This window comes from Pelophylax lessonae (genome assembly GCF_965119305.1).
Source record: "Pelophylax lessonae genome assembly, chromosome: 1".
NCBI lineage: Eukaryota > Metazoa > Chordata > Amphibia > Anura > Ranidae > Pelophylax > Pelophylax lessonae.
The window spans coordinates 894,958,270-894,972,721 of NC_138768.1; the positions used below are offsets into that span (position 1 = coordinate 894,958,270).

A 14,452-nucleotide genomic window follows, 5' to 3' on the forward strand; every position below is an offset into this window, starting at 1 on the left:
TCTCATTATTGGTATGAGTGGGAGAAATAATGTCCCATCAATATCAGTGGGAATAATGGTGCCCCATCATTGGTGTCATTTGGAGAAAAAGTGTCCCAAGGACTGGATAAGGACAAGCAAAGAGTTGCATTTGGCCCCAGGGTCACAGTTTGGAGACTACTAGTTTAGATGATGAGCTTTGCTGATTGAGTTCTTCATGGGACCGTAGGTGGGTAATGGCAGATGGTCTAGGTCAGTGATGGCAAACCTTGGCAACCCAGATAATTTGGAACTGCATTTCCCATGATGCTCATGCACTCTGCAGTGTATTTGAGCATCATGGGAAATGTAGTTCCAAAAAAATCTGGGGTGCCAAGTTTCGCCATCACTGGTCTAGGTGATGGGCTTCTTAATGGCTTTATGATCAATGCTCAATAGGCCTGGTAGTTGGTATTGGTGGGTCTGAAGAGTATTTAAGTGGTGGACATCTTAATGATGATGAGTTCTCCATAGGACCCTTGGTTAGTATTGGTGGGTTCTGGATGGTCTCGGTGATGGACTTCTTCATGGCTGCTGAGGAGTTCTCCATTTGACTGTTGGTTGATATTGGTGAGTTCTGCATGGTCTCAGCAATGGGCTTTCTTATGCAGGGCTCAACAAACCCCACCAGCTTCCACCAGCCTACTCACTGCAACTCCCATCGTCTAACGTGCTGGACATGGAGCTCATGGCGCCGGCCGATCCTTCTCTCTCTCCCCCCCCCCCAGCTGGTCTCTGTGGTTTCCCCGAAAGCAGGCCAGTCATGTCTAGTCTGAGGTGCCCATCATGGAGGAGTAGGCCAGCCATGTCTAGTCTGAGGTGCCCATCATGGAGGAGTAGGCCGGTCATGTCTAGTCTGAGGTGCCCATCATGGAGGAGTAGGCCGGTCGTGTCTAGTCTGAGGTGCCCATTATGGAGGAGTAGGCCGGTCATGTCTAGTCTGAGGTGCCCATTATGGAGGAGTAGGCCGGTCATGTCTAGTCTGAGGTGCCCATCATGGAGGAGTAGGCCGGTCAAGTCTAGTCTGAGGTGCCCATTATGGAGGAGTAGGCCAGCCATGTCTAGTCTGAGGTGTCCATTATGGAAAGCGCCTCTGGTCTGATTGGATAATTGTGGTGCCAATAATGTCGAATTTCTTTTCTAAAAGAAGTTTTATAGGGGACCATTGTGTAGGAACAATTGCTTGGTGGTGGGACATTCCACTCGCTGGTGACATTCCCCTAATTCTTCTTTCTCGTATAATTTGGGTTTGGTGGGCCTTTCTGTGTCCGGACTTTTAATTCTCCTCCTCCGTATTCTCTCCAGGACATGCTCATGCAGCTGGCAAAGGCCGTGGCGAGTGCAGCGGCAGCTCTGGTACTAAAGGCGAAGAATGTAGCCGAGCGGACGGATGACCCCATGCAGCAGGGCCAAGTCATTGCTGCCGCCACCCAGTGTGCTCTTTCCACTTCTCAGCTGGTGGCGTGCACAAAGGTAAATGATCTCAAAGTCTCGCCCCCCCCCCCCCCCCTTCTTTACTGAATGCTCAGCACTCTAACCACCCATGTCCCCCTCCTAGGTTGTGGCCCCAACCATCAGTTCCCCGGTTTGTCAGGAGCAGCTGTTGGAGGCTGGAAAGCAGGTGGCCAAGTCAGTGGAGGGCTGTGTGGAGTCTTCTAAAGAAGCTACCGGAGACCCGGAACTCCTGAAGGCTGTCGGTGTGGCGGCATCCGCTGTCACCCATGCGCTCAATGACCTACTGCAACACATCAAGAAGAATGCCAGCGGAGGGCCTCCAACTGGCAGATACGACCAGGCAACTGATACCATCCTCAACGTGACGGAGAATATCTTCAGCTCCATGGGAGATGCCGGTCAGTCCTTATTCTGAGGAAGTCATTTCTATCTATAGAGGTTCACTGCAGAGATTTCTATCACGTCCTGAAAGGAAGTCAGGTTATGTCACCCCCCTGCAGGAGGAAGTCAGGCTCAGTCACCCCCTGCAGGAGGAAGTCAGGCTCAGTCACCCCCTGCAGGAGGAAGTCAGGCTCAGTCACCCCCTGCAGGAGGAAGTCAGGCTCAGTCACCCCCTGCAGGAGGAAGTCAGGCTCAGTCACCCCCTGCAGGAGGAAGTCAGGCTCAGTCACCCCCTGCAGGAGGATGTCAGGCTCAGTCACCCCCTGCAGGAGGAAGTCGGGCTCAGTCACCCCCCTGCAGGAGGAAGTCGGGCTCAGTCACCCCCCTGCAGGAGGAAGTCGGGCTCAGTCACCCCCCTGCAGGAGGAAGTCGGGCTCAGTCACCCCCCTGCAGGAGGAAGTCGGGCTCAGTCACCCCCCTGCAGGAGGAAGTCGGGCTCAGTCACCCCCCTGCAGGAGGAAGTCGGGCTCAGTCACCCCCCTGCAGGAGGAAGTCGGGCTCAGTCACCCCCCTGCAGGAGGAAGTGGGGCTCAGTCACCCCCCTGCAGGAGGAAGTGGGGCTCAGTCACCCCCCTGCAGGAGGAAGTGGGGCTCAGTCACCCCCCTACAGGAGAGGAAGTGGGGCTCAGTCACCCCCCTACAGGAGAGGAAGTGGGGCTCAGTCACCCCCCTACAGGAGAGGAAGTGAGGCTCAGTCACCCCCCTACAGGAGAGGAAGTCAGGCTCAGTTGACCCCCTAGAGGAGAGGAAGTCAGGCTCAGTCACCCCCCTAGAGGAGAGTCACCAGAGCTTCACAGTCACCAGAGCTTCACAGGTTGTCCCTGGAGTCCTCTTCCACTCCTCCATGCTGACATCACAGAGCTGGTGGATGTTAGAGACCTTCCCCTCCTCCACCTTCTGTTTGAGGATGTCCCACAGATGCTCAATAGGGTTTAGGTCTGGAGACATGCATGGCCAGTCCATCACCTTTACCCTCAGCTTCTTTAGCAAGGCAGTGTACACTGTTATACAAGCTGTACACTCACTACTTTACATTGTAGCAAAGTGTCATTTCTTCAGTGTTGTTACATGAAAAGATATAAATTTGAGGGGTGTACTTACTTTTGTCAGATACTGTATCAAGTGCAAAATTTCAGTACACTATACTGTAATTTCAGACCCTGGATGTCTTAGCTACCTTCTTTTGAAGGTAACGAAGTGCAGGGCGCGCTCCATTAACTTCTTCCCCGTCCTGCAAGGGACAGTGACCCCACAAACAAGTGACATTTCATTCTGGCTATGGGAGATCAGAGAAGAGATGTTCGCTGCGCTCCCTTGTCCACCCTTCCATGCGGGTCCCGGGCTCTCAGGAAGGACAGCAGAGCCCTAAAAGCATGATGAGGGGGTGGGGGCACATTTTGGGGGTCATGAAGGATCGCTTTCATTAAAAAGCCGACAGTTAAGCATTTAATAACACAATACGTTTGTCTGGAGGTGAGCTGTAATCAATCTTGTATCTATGATTTGCACTCCTATTTTGATTGGTCTATAGGAGAGATGGTGCGGCAGGCGCGTATCCTCGCTCAGGCCACGTCGGATCTGGTGGGTGCCATCAAAGCAGATGCCGAACAGGAAAGTGATCTGGAGAATTCCCGGAAACTTCTCAGCGCTGCCAAACTTCTTGCCGATGCCACGGCGCGCATGGTGGAGGCGGCCAAGGTGAGTTTTCAGGCTCTACCATGTCGTCATTGTCAGGAGAGGAAGGGGGCGTGGCTTATCTAAGCTCTCTCTCTCTCTCTCTCTCTCTCTCTCTCTCTCTCTCCAGGGTGCAGCTGCCAATCCGGACAGTGAAGAGCAACAACAGAAGCTGCGTGAAGCTGCGGAGGGTCTGCGTATGGCCACCAATGCCGCCGCACAGAATGCCATCAAGAAGAAGCTGGTGCACAAGCTGGAGGTGCGTATTCTGGCGGATGACCATCTCCCGGATTGTCCCCCACCTGGGCGGGGTCACATGATAAAATTATGGCATGGAGTCTTGACTGATCAGGGTGGAGCTTCATGTCAATTAAAAATTGTAACGGAACCGAGACCCACACTGTACTTGTGGACTTCCATCAGTATACGGCTTCCTCCCAGTCATGAATATAGATATCAGATTTTCCAGCCGCCCCCTCATACAAAGCTAGCCGACAACTTAGCTTGTACTGGAATCTTCTCCTTTATTGAACAGTTTCACACTCAATTTATACACACATGAGCACATCCCCCTCCTGATGAAATTACCCCATCAGGTGAGGGGTTACCTCTATACAGAAATAGAATTAACCTATCTAAAGTACAACCAACACAAACAGTATACTATTTCCACTCAGCAACTAACAGAGGACAATCAACCTGAGCCAATTAAGTAGCAGACTTTCCGTTCTCGAGCTCCTGAAATACAATACATATTATCTTAGGTGTAAATACTGAGAACCCACCGTAAACAATAGGTGAGCAAATCAGCATAATTTACAATGTGTGGAAGACAGGTGATTGATCTGATGATATTCGCATCTGCTCGAAGTCCCAGAGTCTTCAAATATTCTTTGAGATATATTGCTAACATCACTGTCCCATTTGAGTAATCCAAACCATATTCTCAGTGTCCATTGAGTATGTCTTTCACTCCCAGTGACGGTGAGTACCGTCGCATATCTTTACCCCCAAAGGTAGACTAACCAAGTACCAAACCTCCAATCCGTCTGTGCCAGAGTTAGTCGGGTAACAAGTCCCAAATAGTCAATCCATCATGGCAGCTTCCTTGACAAAGTTCCACATAGTTTGTAAGTTTGTCCCAGCAGGGCGCATGGAGCTCTCATAGATGATCAGTCTGTGGAAGTCTGGTTTGGGCAGGCCAGACTGGGCTTCTTGGTCACCCTGTGTCCCTAGGAGACACAGGGTGTATTACACATAAGAGGGGCCTAGAGGGTTGAGAGGGGGATTTCCCAACCTCTCTAAGGTAGGCTTTGTTCCATGGGCCCCCCAACCAAAGTGGCTCCTGTCACATCTCTCCCCTTTCAGAAGGAGACTAACACAGGAGGGGACCCCAAACGGGTTGACTTTGAAGGTAGTCTGTAGTTCCCGTCCCCCAAAGTCTGTACCCACACAGTACCCCAAACAAATTGTCCCGAACGGAGCATTACTCACCCAGCCAACCTCTGCCTCTCTCGTAGATCATACACTTTGCGGGGGAGAAGTGTGGACTGGCCCTTCTCCCTGGAGTCCTTTTAGCCGCTGGAGAGAAGACAGGGTGGCTGGGCTCACTCCCTCATGCTGTTGGGGATCTGGGCCGACTGCCCAGCACCCCTGGGATATAGAAGACCGCAGTCCCATCCAGAACCACAGGAACTCCATCTTTTGTATGTTGAGGGCAGAGGCCAGCCGCCCTCTGCTCTGTTGCCAGCTCTTCTGCTGGGTTGGTGTCATCATTCTGGGGCACCGTCTGCTGCTGGGAAGGGGAGTCGGCTGCTCCATCTTCCTTACCCTCATCTGGCGGTTGGGACAACCTTCCTCTGGTAATGTCTCCCAGATGTACAGATCCTGGCTGGGGGGGAAGACAGTTTCCTCCGCTCTGACTGACTGTTGGGGAGGGAGGACAACAACCTCCTCTCCCTTCTTACCCTGGGTCTTCGGAACTGCCACAGGTGTGGGGCAGAGGTCGTTGACTCTCTGTCTGACTGCCAGCACTTCAGCTGGGTGTAGAAGCTTCACTTCATCAGCTTGTCGCTGGGGCAAGGGGCCGATTTCCCCAGCTTCCTGGAACTCTGTAGCTGTTGGGGGTGCTGGGCAGAGGTTGGTAGCACTCTGCCCTGTTGCCAGCACTTCTGCTGGGGACTCCACATAATCCGCTCCGGGTAACTGTTGGGGAGGGAGACCGGCTTCCTCTGCTCCAAGACTGTGGATCTCTCGCTGGGGAGAAAGGATGACCGCCTTCTTTTCCCAACTGTTCAGCTGCTGTTGGGCAGTGATCACCACCTTCTCACCCTGGACCTCTTCTCTTAGAAAGGCTGAAGCTGCTGTCAGTGCTCAGTGATGTTAGGCCCTGATGCCAGCTGTTCTGCAGGAAAGTAAACTGAAAAGTCAGTGGCCTTGCACACATCTTCCTGGGTCACCAATTGTTGCAGGCAGAGGTCAGCAGCGCTACGCCTGGATGCCCACTCTTCTGCTGTAGGCTCAATGGGATGTTCCGCCTCAGCAGAAAAATCTATTAAATCCTCAATCTTTGGCGGGTGATTTATCATCCATATCATCCTCCGATAAAAAGTCAATTAAATCTGTGATCCGTGGTTGGGGAATGAAGATGGCTTCCTCTTCTCCCATACCTTTATCCAGTGGTTGGACAGACGCATTCCTCCATCCAAGCTCGTCCTGTGCAGAAACAGGTTCGTCAAGGTGAGTTAGCACTTGCTGCATCCGCCATAAGACCTCCCCATCCAAGACCGTGGGTGCAGGTAAGCAAAGCACACTATTACTGTGCCACATTGTCAATTTTTTCCAGCCAGGATTTCTAGACTGGTACTTCTGGATATTCTCAGGCAAGGGGAGCCCAGGCCCGGCACTGAGCAGAGTCTAGCAGCCGTCTGTAGACGATCTCCAGCTTCCATTCCTGAATGGCCAAAAACTCCATATCTTCCAGTGCCCAGAACACTTCCGAGATGTTCAGGATCTCTTCTCTGTAATCCTCAATTTTCTCTAACCGCCACTCCAAATCGCTCCCAAAGTCTGGGTCCTCAGACAGCCTCTCTCTAATAACAGCCCCAGGCAGCCGTAGCAAAAGCCTTCCATTGGGCTGTCGTCCGTTGTCGATGGGCACACTTGGTTTACATACAGCGGAGAGCTCTGTAGCTCTCTTCCAACCGCATCTCTACCTGGACCAGCCGGCTAACTCAGCTTTCGATTCCTTATGCGGTTGTCACCCCAAAAACACCATTTGAACTTCGTATTGCGACCAGTACCTTTCCTGGAAGGAGGGGAGGATTTTTCCCTGGTGTTGCTGCTCACGGGCTAGCGCTTCCTCCAGTTCCCAGTGGATTGAATCATACCATCCTAGCAGGACCTTCTCTGACACTGGTCCCCTGTGCTGTATCCGCATCTCTCGCAACCTCCTTCCGAATTCCTCTTCCAATAGTGGCTGGTATCTGTACCTCTCCTCTTCTGCTATCCGGATCTTGGATCCCGGTGGAGGTTTGGATGCATCCCACCACTTGCCACCAATGTAACGGATCCTCTACCCACACTGTACTTGTGGACTTCTGTCAGTATACGGCTTCCTACTGTCTTGAACATAGATATCAGATTTTCCCAGCCGCCCTCATACAAAGCTAGCCGACAACTTAGCTTTTACTGGAATCTTCTCCTTATATTGAACAGTCACGCAGAATTTATATACAACATGGACATCCCCCTCCTGATCATATTACCACACACAGGTCAGGGGTTGCCTGATTACATTATCCTATGCAGTTGAGATTCTATACAGAAATATAATTAACATATCTAAAGAACAACCAACATAAGCAGTATACTATTTCCACTCAGCAACTAATAGATGACAATGATTCAATCAACCTGAGCCAATTACCTTGCAGACTTTCCGTCCTCGAGCTCCTGCAATACAATACACATTATTTTAGGTGTAAACATTGAGAACCCACCGGAAACAATAGGTGAGTAAATCGGCATAATTTACAATGTGTAGAACACCAGTGATCTGATGACATTCACATCTGCTAGGAGTCTGACTGTGTGAAGCCTTATTGGCAATAGGCAGCTAGGTCTAGAGTCCCAGAGTCTTCATATATTCTTTGAGATATATTGTTGATAAATATCACTGTCCCATTTGAAGCAATCCAAACCATATTCTCAGTGTCCATTAAGTATCTGTCTTTCACTCTCAGTGACGGAGAGTACCGTCACAGAAATCATTCACCTTTCTGGTTTCTTGTTTTTTTTTTTTTCCAGCAAGCAGCCAAACAGGCGGCCGCTTCAGCTACGCAAACCATTGCCGCCGCACAGAACGCCGCGTCCAGCAACAAGAACCCTGCTGCCCAGCAACAGCTGGTGCAAAGCTGCAAGGTATGTGATCTGCACAGCGCTTCTGCTCTGCCCGTACGTTGTCCTCCATTTCCTGGCCTCTATTCCGTATCATCGATCTGTCCTCCATCCTCTATATTCCTCCTGTACTGTCCATTTCCTGGCCTCTGTGCCGTATCATCGATCTGTCCTCCATCCTCTATATTCCTCCTGTACTGTCCATTTCCTGGCCTCTATTCTGTATCATCGATCTGTCCTCCATCCTCTATATTCCTCCTGTACTGTCCATTTCCTGGCCTCTGTGCCGTATCATCGATCTGTCCTCCATCCTCTATATTCCTCCTGTACTGTCCATTTCCTGGCCTCTATTCCGTATCATCGATCTGTCCTCCATCCTCTATATTCCTCCTGTACTGTCCATTTCCTGGCCTCTGTGCCGTATCATCAATCTGTCCTCCATCCGTATCACCGGTTTGTCCTCCATCCCAAACACCTGGTGGGACATTACAGAGAACCTTTTATGTGGTGTGCCCTCTCATTCATGAATCTTTGGTTACCTTTGTCCCTCAGGTTGTGGCAGACCAGATCCCGATGTTGGTTCAGGGAGTTCGAGGCAGCCAATCACAGCCGGAGAGTCCAAGCGCCCAACTGTCCCTCATCAGTGCCAGCCAGAACTTCCTGCAGGTGATGTATTCATACCATCTGATGTCACCTTGTATGGGGGGTCCTCCTCAGTCTGAGGAGGCAGCACCTCCTGTCATGGTGACATATCAGACGATGGGAGGAGATCCCAGACTCTCTTCTCCCAGACATTAAACTCACTGTGTGCTTCTCATTACAGCCCGGAGGTAAACTGATGGCTGCAGGGAAGTCAGCCGTCCCGACCGTCTCGGATCCGGCATCTGCCATGCAGCTCGGTCAATGCATAAAGAACTTGGCTGCCGCTCTGGCTGAGCTCCGTACTGCCGCACAGAAGGTACATTTGATCAATGGGGTATTTGTTACCCAATATGGAATGGTGGGGCACAGGGGGTGTGGATACACGTGTACAGTGTGTAAGTCTGTGGGGGGAGCCAATTATTTATAGTAGGTGGTGCCCTGATGGGTGGTCTATGAGTCTGTGTGTGGTAGGTGGTGTGGTGTCGGTGGTCTCAGTCTGTGGGTGGTGTGGTGTCAGTGGTCTCAGTCTGTGTGTGGTGGGTGGTGTGGTGTCAGTGGTCTCAGTCTGTGGTTGGTGGGTGGTGTGGTGTCCGTGGTCTCAGTCTGTGTGTGGTGGGTGGTGTGGTGTCGGTGGTCTCAGTCTGTGGGTGGTGTGGTGTCTGTGGTCTCAGTCTGTGTGTGGTGGGTGGTGTGTCAGTGGTCTCAGTCTGTGGTTGGTGGGTGGTGTGGTGTCCGTGGTCTCAGTCTGTGGGTGGTGTGGTGTCTGTGGTCTCAGTCTGTGTGTGGTGGGTGGTGTGTCAGTGGTCTCAGTCTGTGGTTGGTGAGTGGTGTGGTGTCAGTGGTCTATGAGTCTGTGGGTGGTGTCAGTGGTCTCAGTCTGTGTGTGGTGGGTGGTGTGGTGTCAGTGGTCTCAGTCTGTGTGTGGTGGGTGGTGTGGTGTCAGTGGTCTAGCAGTCTGTGGCTGGTGTAGTTCAGTGGTCTGAGCCTGTGTGTGTTGTCAGTGGTCTAGGAGTCTGTGGGTGGTGTGGTGTCGGTGGTCTATGAGTCTGTGGGTGGTGTGGTGTCGGTGGTCTATGAGTCTGTGGGTGTTGTGGTCTAGGAGTCTGGCTGGTTTGGTGTCGGTGGTCTAGGAGTCTGTGGCTGGTGTGGTGTCGGTGGTCTGAGTCTGTGGGTGTTGTGGTCTATGAGTCTGTGGCTAGTGTAGTGTCGGTGGTCTATGAGTCTGTGGGTAGTGTGGTGTCGGTGGTCTATGAGTCTGTGGGTGGTGTAGTGTCGGTGGTCTATGAGTCTGTGGGTGTTGTGGTCTATGAGTCTGTGGCTGGTGTGGTGTCGGTGGTCTATGAGTCTGTGGCTGGTGATATTTCGTTGGTCTATGAGTCTGTGGCTGGTGTGGTGTCGGTGGTCTATGAGTCTGTGGCTGGTGTAGTGTCGGTGGTCTATGAGTCTGTGGCTGGTGTAGTGTCGGTGGTCTATGAGTCTGTGGCTGGTGTAGTGTCGGTGGTCTATGAGTCTGTGGCTGGTGTGGTGTTGTGGTCTATGAGTCTGTGGCTGGTGTGGTGTTGTGGTCTATGAGTCTGTGGCTGGTGTGGTGTCGGTGGTCTATGAGTCTGTGGCTGGTGTGGTGTTGTGGTCAATGAGTCTGTGGCTGGTGTGGTGTTGTGGTCTATGAGTCTGTGGCTGGTGTAGTGTCGGTGGTCTTTGAGTCTGTGGCTGGTGTAGTGTCGGTGGTCTATGAGTCTGTGGCTGGTGTAGTGTCGGTGGTCTATGAGTCTGTGGGTGTTGTGGTCTGAGTCTGTGGCTGGTGTGGTGTTGGTGGTCTGAGTCTGTGGCTGGTGTGGTGTTGTGGTCTATGAGTCTGTGGCTGGTGTGGTGTTGTGGTCTATGAGTCTGTGGCTGGTGTAGTGTCGGTGGTCTTTGAGTCTGTGGCTGGTGTAGTGTCGGTGGTCTATGAGTCTGTGGCTGGTGTAGTGTCGGTGGTCTATGAGTCTGTGGGTGTTGTGGTCTGAGTCTGTGGCTGGTGTAGTGTCGGTGGTCTATGAGTCTGTGGCTGGTGTAGTGTCGGTGGTCTATGAGTCTGTGGGTGTTGTGGTCTGAGTCTGTGGCTGGTGTGGTGTCGGTGGTCTATGAGTCTGTGGCTGGTGTAGTGTCGGTGGTCTATGAGTCTGTGGCTGGTGTAGTGTCGGTGGTCTATGAGTCTGTGGCTGGTGTGGTGTTGGTGGTCTATGAGTCTGTGACTGGTGTGGTGTTGTGGTCTATGAGTCTGTGGGTAGTGTGGTGTTGGTGGTCTATGATGGGGTTCTGATGAGGATTCTCTCGGTGGGCAGGTTAGGCTATTACGTGAATGCAGGACAATATCCATGTGTGGCAGAGACCTGTGTGGACCTTCACCGGACCTAGCCTGAGCCTCACTGCTGGTCCATGCACATTAATAGTGGAAAACGATGAGCAGCCTTTCAGATTGCCACCAGACACGTCAGTAAAGCTTTCATGGTTGGTACCAGAGATCACCAACAGGAAGAGTTTGGCATTTTTGTACATTGGACCCCCGAGTCCCCAATATGTGAGATCAGGGCTGGGGGTCTTCTAGGATGAGGTGAGGCTCCATCATCTGGTGTGTGATTCCAGCGACGTTATTGGCTTAGGATGAGGTGAGGCTCCATCTGGTGTGTGATTCTAGTGACGTTATTGGCTTAGGATGACATGAGGCTCCATCATCTGGTGTGTGATTCCAGTGACGTTATTGGCTTAGGATGAGGTGAGGCTCCATCATCTGGTGTGTGATTCCAGTGACGTTATTGGCTTAGGATGACATGAGGCTCCATCATCTGGTGTGTGATTCCAGTGACGTTATTGGCTTAGGATGACATGAGGCTCCATCATCTGGTGTGTGATTCCAGTGACGTTATTGGCTTAGGATGAGGTGAGGCTCCATCTGGTGTGTGATTCCAGTGACGTTATTGGCTTAGGATGAGGTGAGGCTCCATCATCTGGTGTGTGATTCCAGTGACGTTATTGGCTTAGGATGACATGAGGCTCCATCATCTGGTGTGTGATTCCAGTGACGTTATTGGCTTAGGATGACATGAGGCTCCATCATCTGGTGTGTGATTCCAGTGACGTTATTGGCTTAGGATGACATGAGGCTCCATCATCTGGTGTGTGATTCCAGTGACGTTATTGGCTTAGGATGAGGTGAGGCTCCATCTGGTGTGTGATTCCAGTTATTGGCTTGAAGTGATATTCCAGTCAAATAAAGAAAAAATAACAAACATGTTGTACTCACCGGCTTATGGTTTTGCACAGACCAGTCCCAATCCTCTTCTGGGGTCACCCATGGGTGCTCCTGGCTCCTCCCTCCTGCCCTGTGACCCCTAGAGCAAGCAGCTTGCAATGGCGACACCCAAGCAGGCTTGCTCCCGAGCCGCTGTTCTGTATATCCGTTCACACACAAAGCCATGGTCCCACCTCCCCTCTTTTCACATTGGCTCACTGACTGTTATCGACAGTAGCAAGAGCCAATGGTTACTGCTGCTGTCTCAACCAGTGAAGCTGGATCGCAATGGGGCTCAGGTACGTTTTTTTTTTTTTGGGGGGGGGGGGGGGCTGCTGCTCGGAGAAGGTAAAAATCCTGAAGCTTTTACAACCCCTTTGAGTTAGAACGGATTGTTTAGAGGCCTGTATACTCGGTAGGCAGATTGAATTATAAATCTCTGTGGCCAGGTGATGCAGTCTTGTAGTTTAGCTGGATAAAGTCTCACTTGGGGTGCTGTATGGCTTTAGGAATTTTGGTCAAGTCTAGTTAAATATAGCCTTGGGTTTGGCTTTGTGGGGATGGGTGTAGTCTTGGTTTGGTTGTGAAGATGTGTGATTTAGAACTGGGGTTGGGTGAGGTCTTGGTCTGGATATAGAGAGATGTGTGGTCAGTAGAGGTCTCGTTCTGGTAATGGGGCTGTATGGTCAGTAGAGGTCTCGTTCTGGTAATGGGGCTGTATGGTCAGTAGAGGTCTCAGTTTGGTAATGGGGCTGTATGGTCAGTAGAGGTCTCGTTCTGGTAATGGGGCTGTATGGTCAGTAGAGGTCTCGTTCTGGTAATGGGGCTGTATGGTCAGTAGAGGTCTCGTTCTGGTAATGGGGCTGTATGGTCAGTAGAGGTCTCGTTCTGGTTATGGGGCTGTATGGTCAGTAGAGGTCTCAGTCTGGTAATGGGGCTGTATGGTCAGTAGAGGTCTCAGTCTGGTAATGGTGCCGTATGGTCAGTAGAGGTCTCGTTCTGGTAATGGGGCTGTATGGTCAGTAGAGGTCTCGTTCTGGTAATGGTGCCGTATGGTCAGTAGAGGTCTCGTTCTGGTAATGGGGCTGTATGGTCTGTAGAGGTCTCGTTCTGGTAATGGGGCTGTATGGTCTGTAGAGGTCTCGTTCTGGTAATGGGGCCGTATGGTTTGTATAGGTCTCTGTCTGGTAATGGGGCTGTATGGTCAGTAGAGGTCTTGGTCCGGATATAGAGATGTGTGGTCAGTAGAGGTCTTGGTCTGGTAATGGGGCTGTATGGTTGGTAGAGGTCTCTGTCTTTATATAGAGCTGTATGGTTGGTAGAGGTATTGGTCTGGATATAGAGCTGTATGGTTGGTAGAGGTCTTGGTCTGGATATAGAGCTGTATGGTTGGTAGAGGTCTTGGTCTGCATATAGAGCTGTATGGTTGGTAGAGGTCTCTGTCTGGATATAGAGCTGTATGGTTGGTAGAGGTCTCTGTCTGGATATAGAGCTGTATGGTTGGTAGAGGTCTCGGTCTGGATATAGAGCTGTATGGTTGGTAGACGTCTTAGTCTGGATATAGAGCTGTATGGTTGGTAGAGGTCTCTGTCTGGATATAGAGCTGTATGGTTGGTAGAGGTCTCGGTCTGGATATAGAGCTGTATGGTTGGTAGACATCTTAGTCTGGATATAGAGCTGTATGGTTGGTAAAGGTCTTGGTCTGGATATAGAGCTGTATGGTTGGTAAAGGTCTTGGTCTGCATATAGAGCTGTATGGTTGGTAGAGGTCTTGGTCTGCATATAGAGCTGTATGGTTGGTAGAGGTCTCTGTCTGGATATAGAGCTGTATGGTTGGTAGAGGTCTCGGTCTGGATATAGAGCTGTATGGTTGGTAGAGGTCTCTGTCTGGATATAGAGCTGTATGGTTGGTAGAGGTCTCGGTCTGGATATAGAGCTGTATGGTTGGTAGACGTCTTAGTCTGGATATAGAGCTGTATGGTTGGTAGACGTCTTAGTCTGGATATAGAGCTGTATGGTTGGTAGACGTCTTAGTCTGGATATAGAGCTGTATGGTTGGTAGATGTCTTAGTCTGGATATAGAGCTGTATAGTTGGTAAAGGTCTTGGTCTGGATATAGAGCTGTATGGTTGGTAGAGGTCTCTGTCTGGATATAGAGCTGTATGGTTGGTAAAGGTCTCGGTCTGGATATAGAGCTGTATGGTTGGTAGAGGTCTTGGTCTGCATATAGAGCTGTATGGTTGGTAAAGGTCTTGGTCTGGATATAGAGCTGTATGGTTGGTAGACGTCTTGGTCTGGATATAGAGCTGTATGGTTGGTAGACGTCTTGGTCTGGATATAGAGCTGTATGGTTGGTAGACGTCTTAGTCTGGATATAGAGCTGTATGGTTGGTAGACGTCTTAGTCTGGATATAGAGCTGTATGTTTGGTAGACGTCTTAGTCTGGATATAGAGCTGTATGGTTGGTAGACGTCTTGGTCTGGATATAGAGCTGTATGGTTGGTAGACGTCCTGGTCTGGATATAGAGCTGTATGGTTGGTAGACGTCTTAGT

General features: G+C 50.9%; 1 protein-coding gene across 3 annotated transcripts in view; it reads left to right on the forward strand.

Annotated features, from left to right (window-relative positions):
* Positions 1-14,452, forward strand: part of TLN1 (talin 1) — a 510,560-nt gene that overhangs the window by 425,261 nt on the left and 70,847 nt on the right. For all 3 annotated transcript variants that reach the window (XM_082266280.1, XM_082266281.1, XM_082266279.1), the window contains 7 exons: positions 1,324-1,491; positions 1,577-1,871; positions 3,446-3,612; positions 3,719-3,847; positions 7,897-8,010; positions 8,539-8,652; positions 8,810-8,944. In XM_082266280.1, coding sequence (XP_082122406.1) covers positions 1,324-1,491; positions 1,577-1,871; positions 3,446-3,612; positions 3,719-3,847; positions 7,897-8,010; positions 8,539-8,652; positions 8,810-8,944 — 1,122 coding nt within the window. The remainder of the gene's footprint in view (positions 1-1,323; positions 1,492-1,576; positions 1,872-3,445; positions 3,613-3,718; positions 3,848-7,896; positions 8,011-8,538; positions 8,653-8,809; positions 8,945-14,452) is intronic.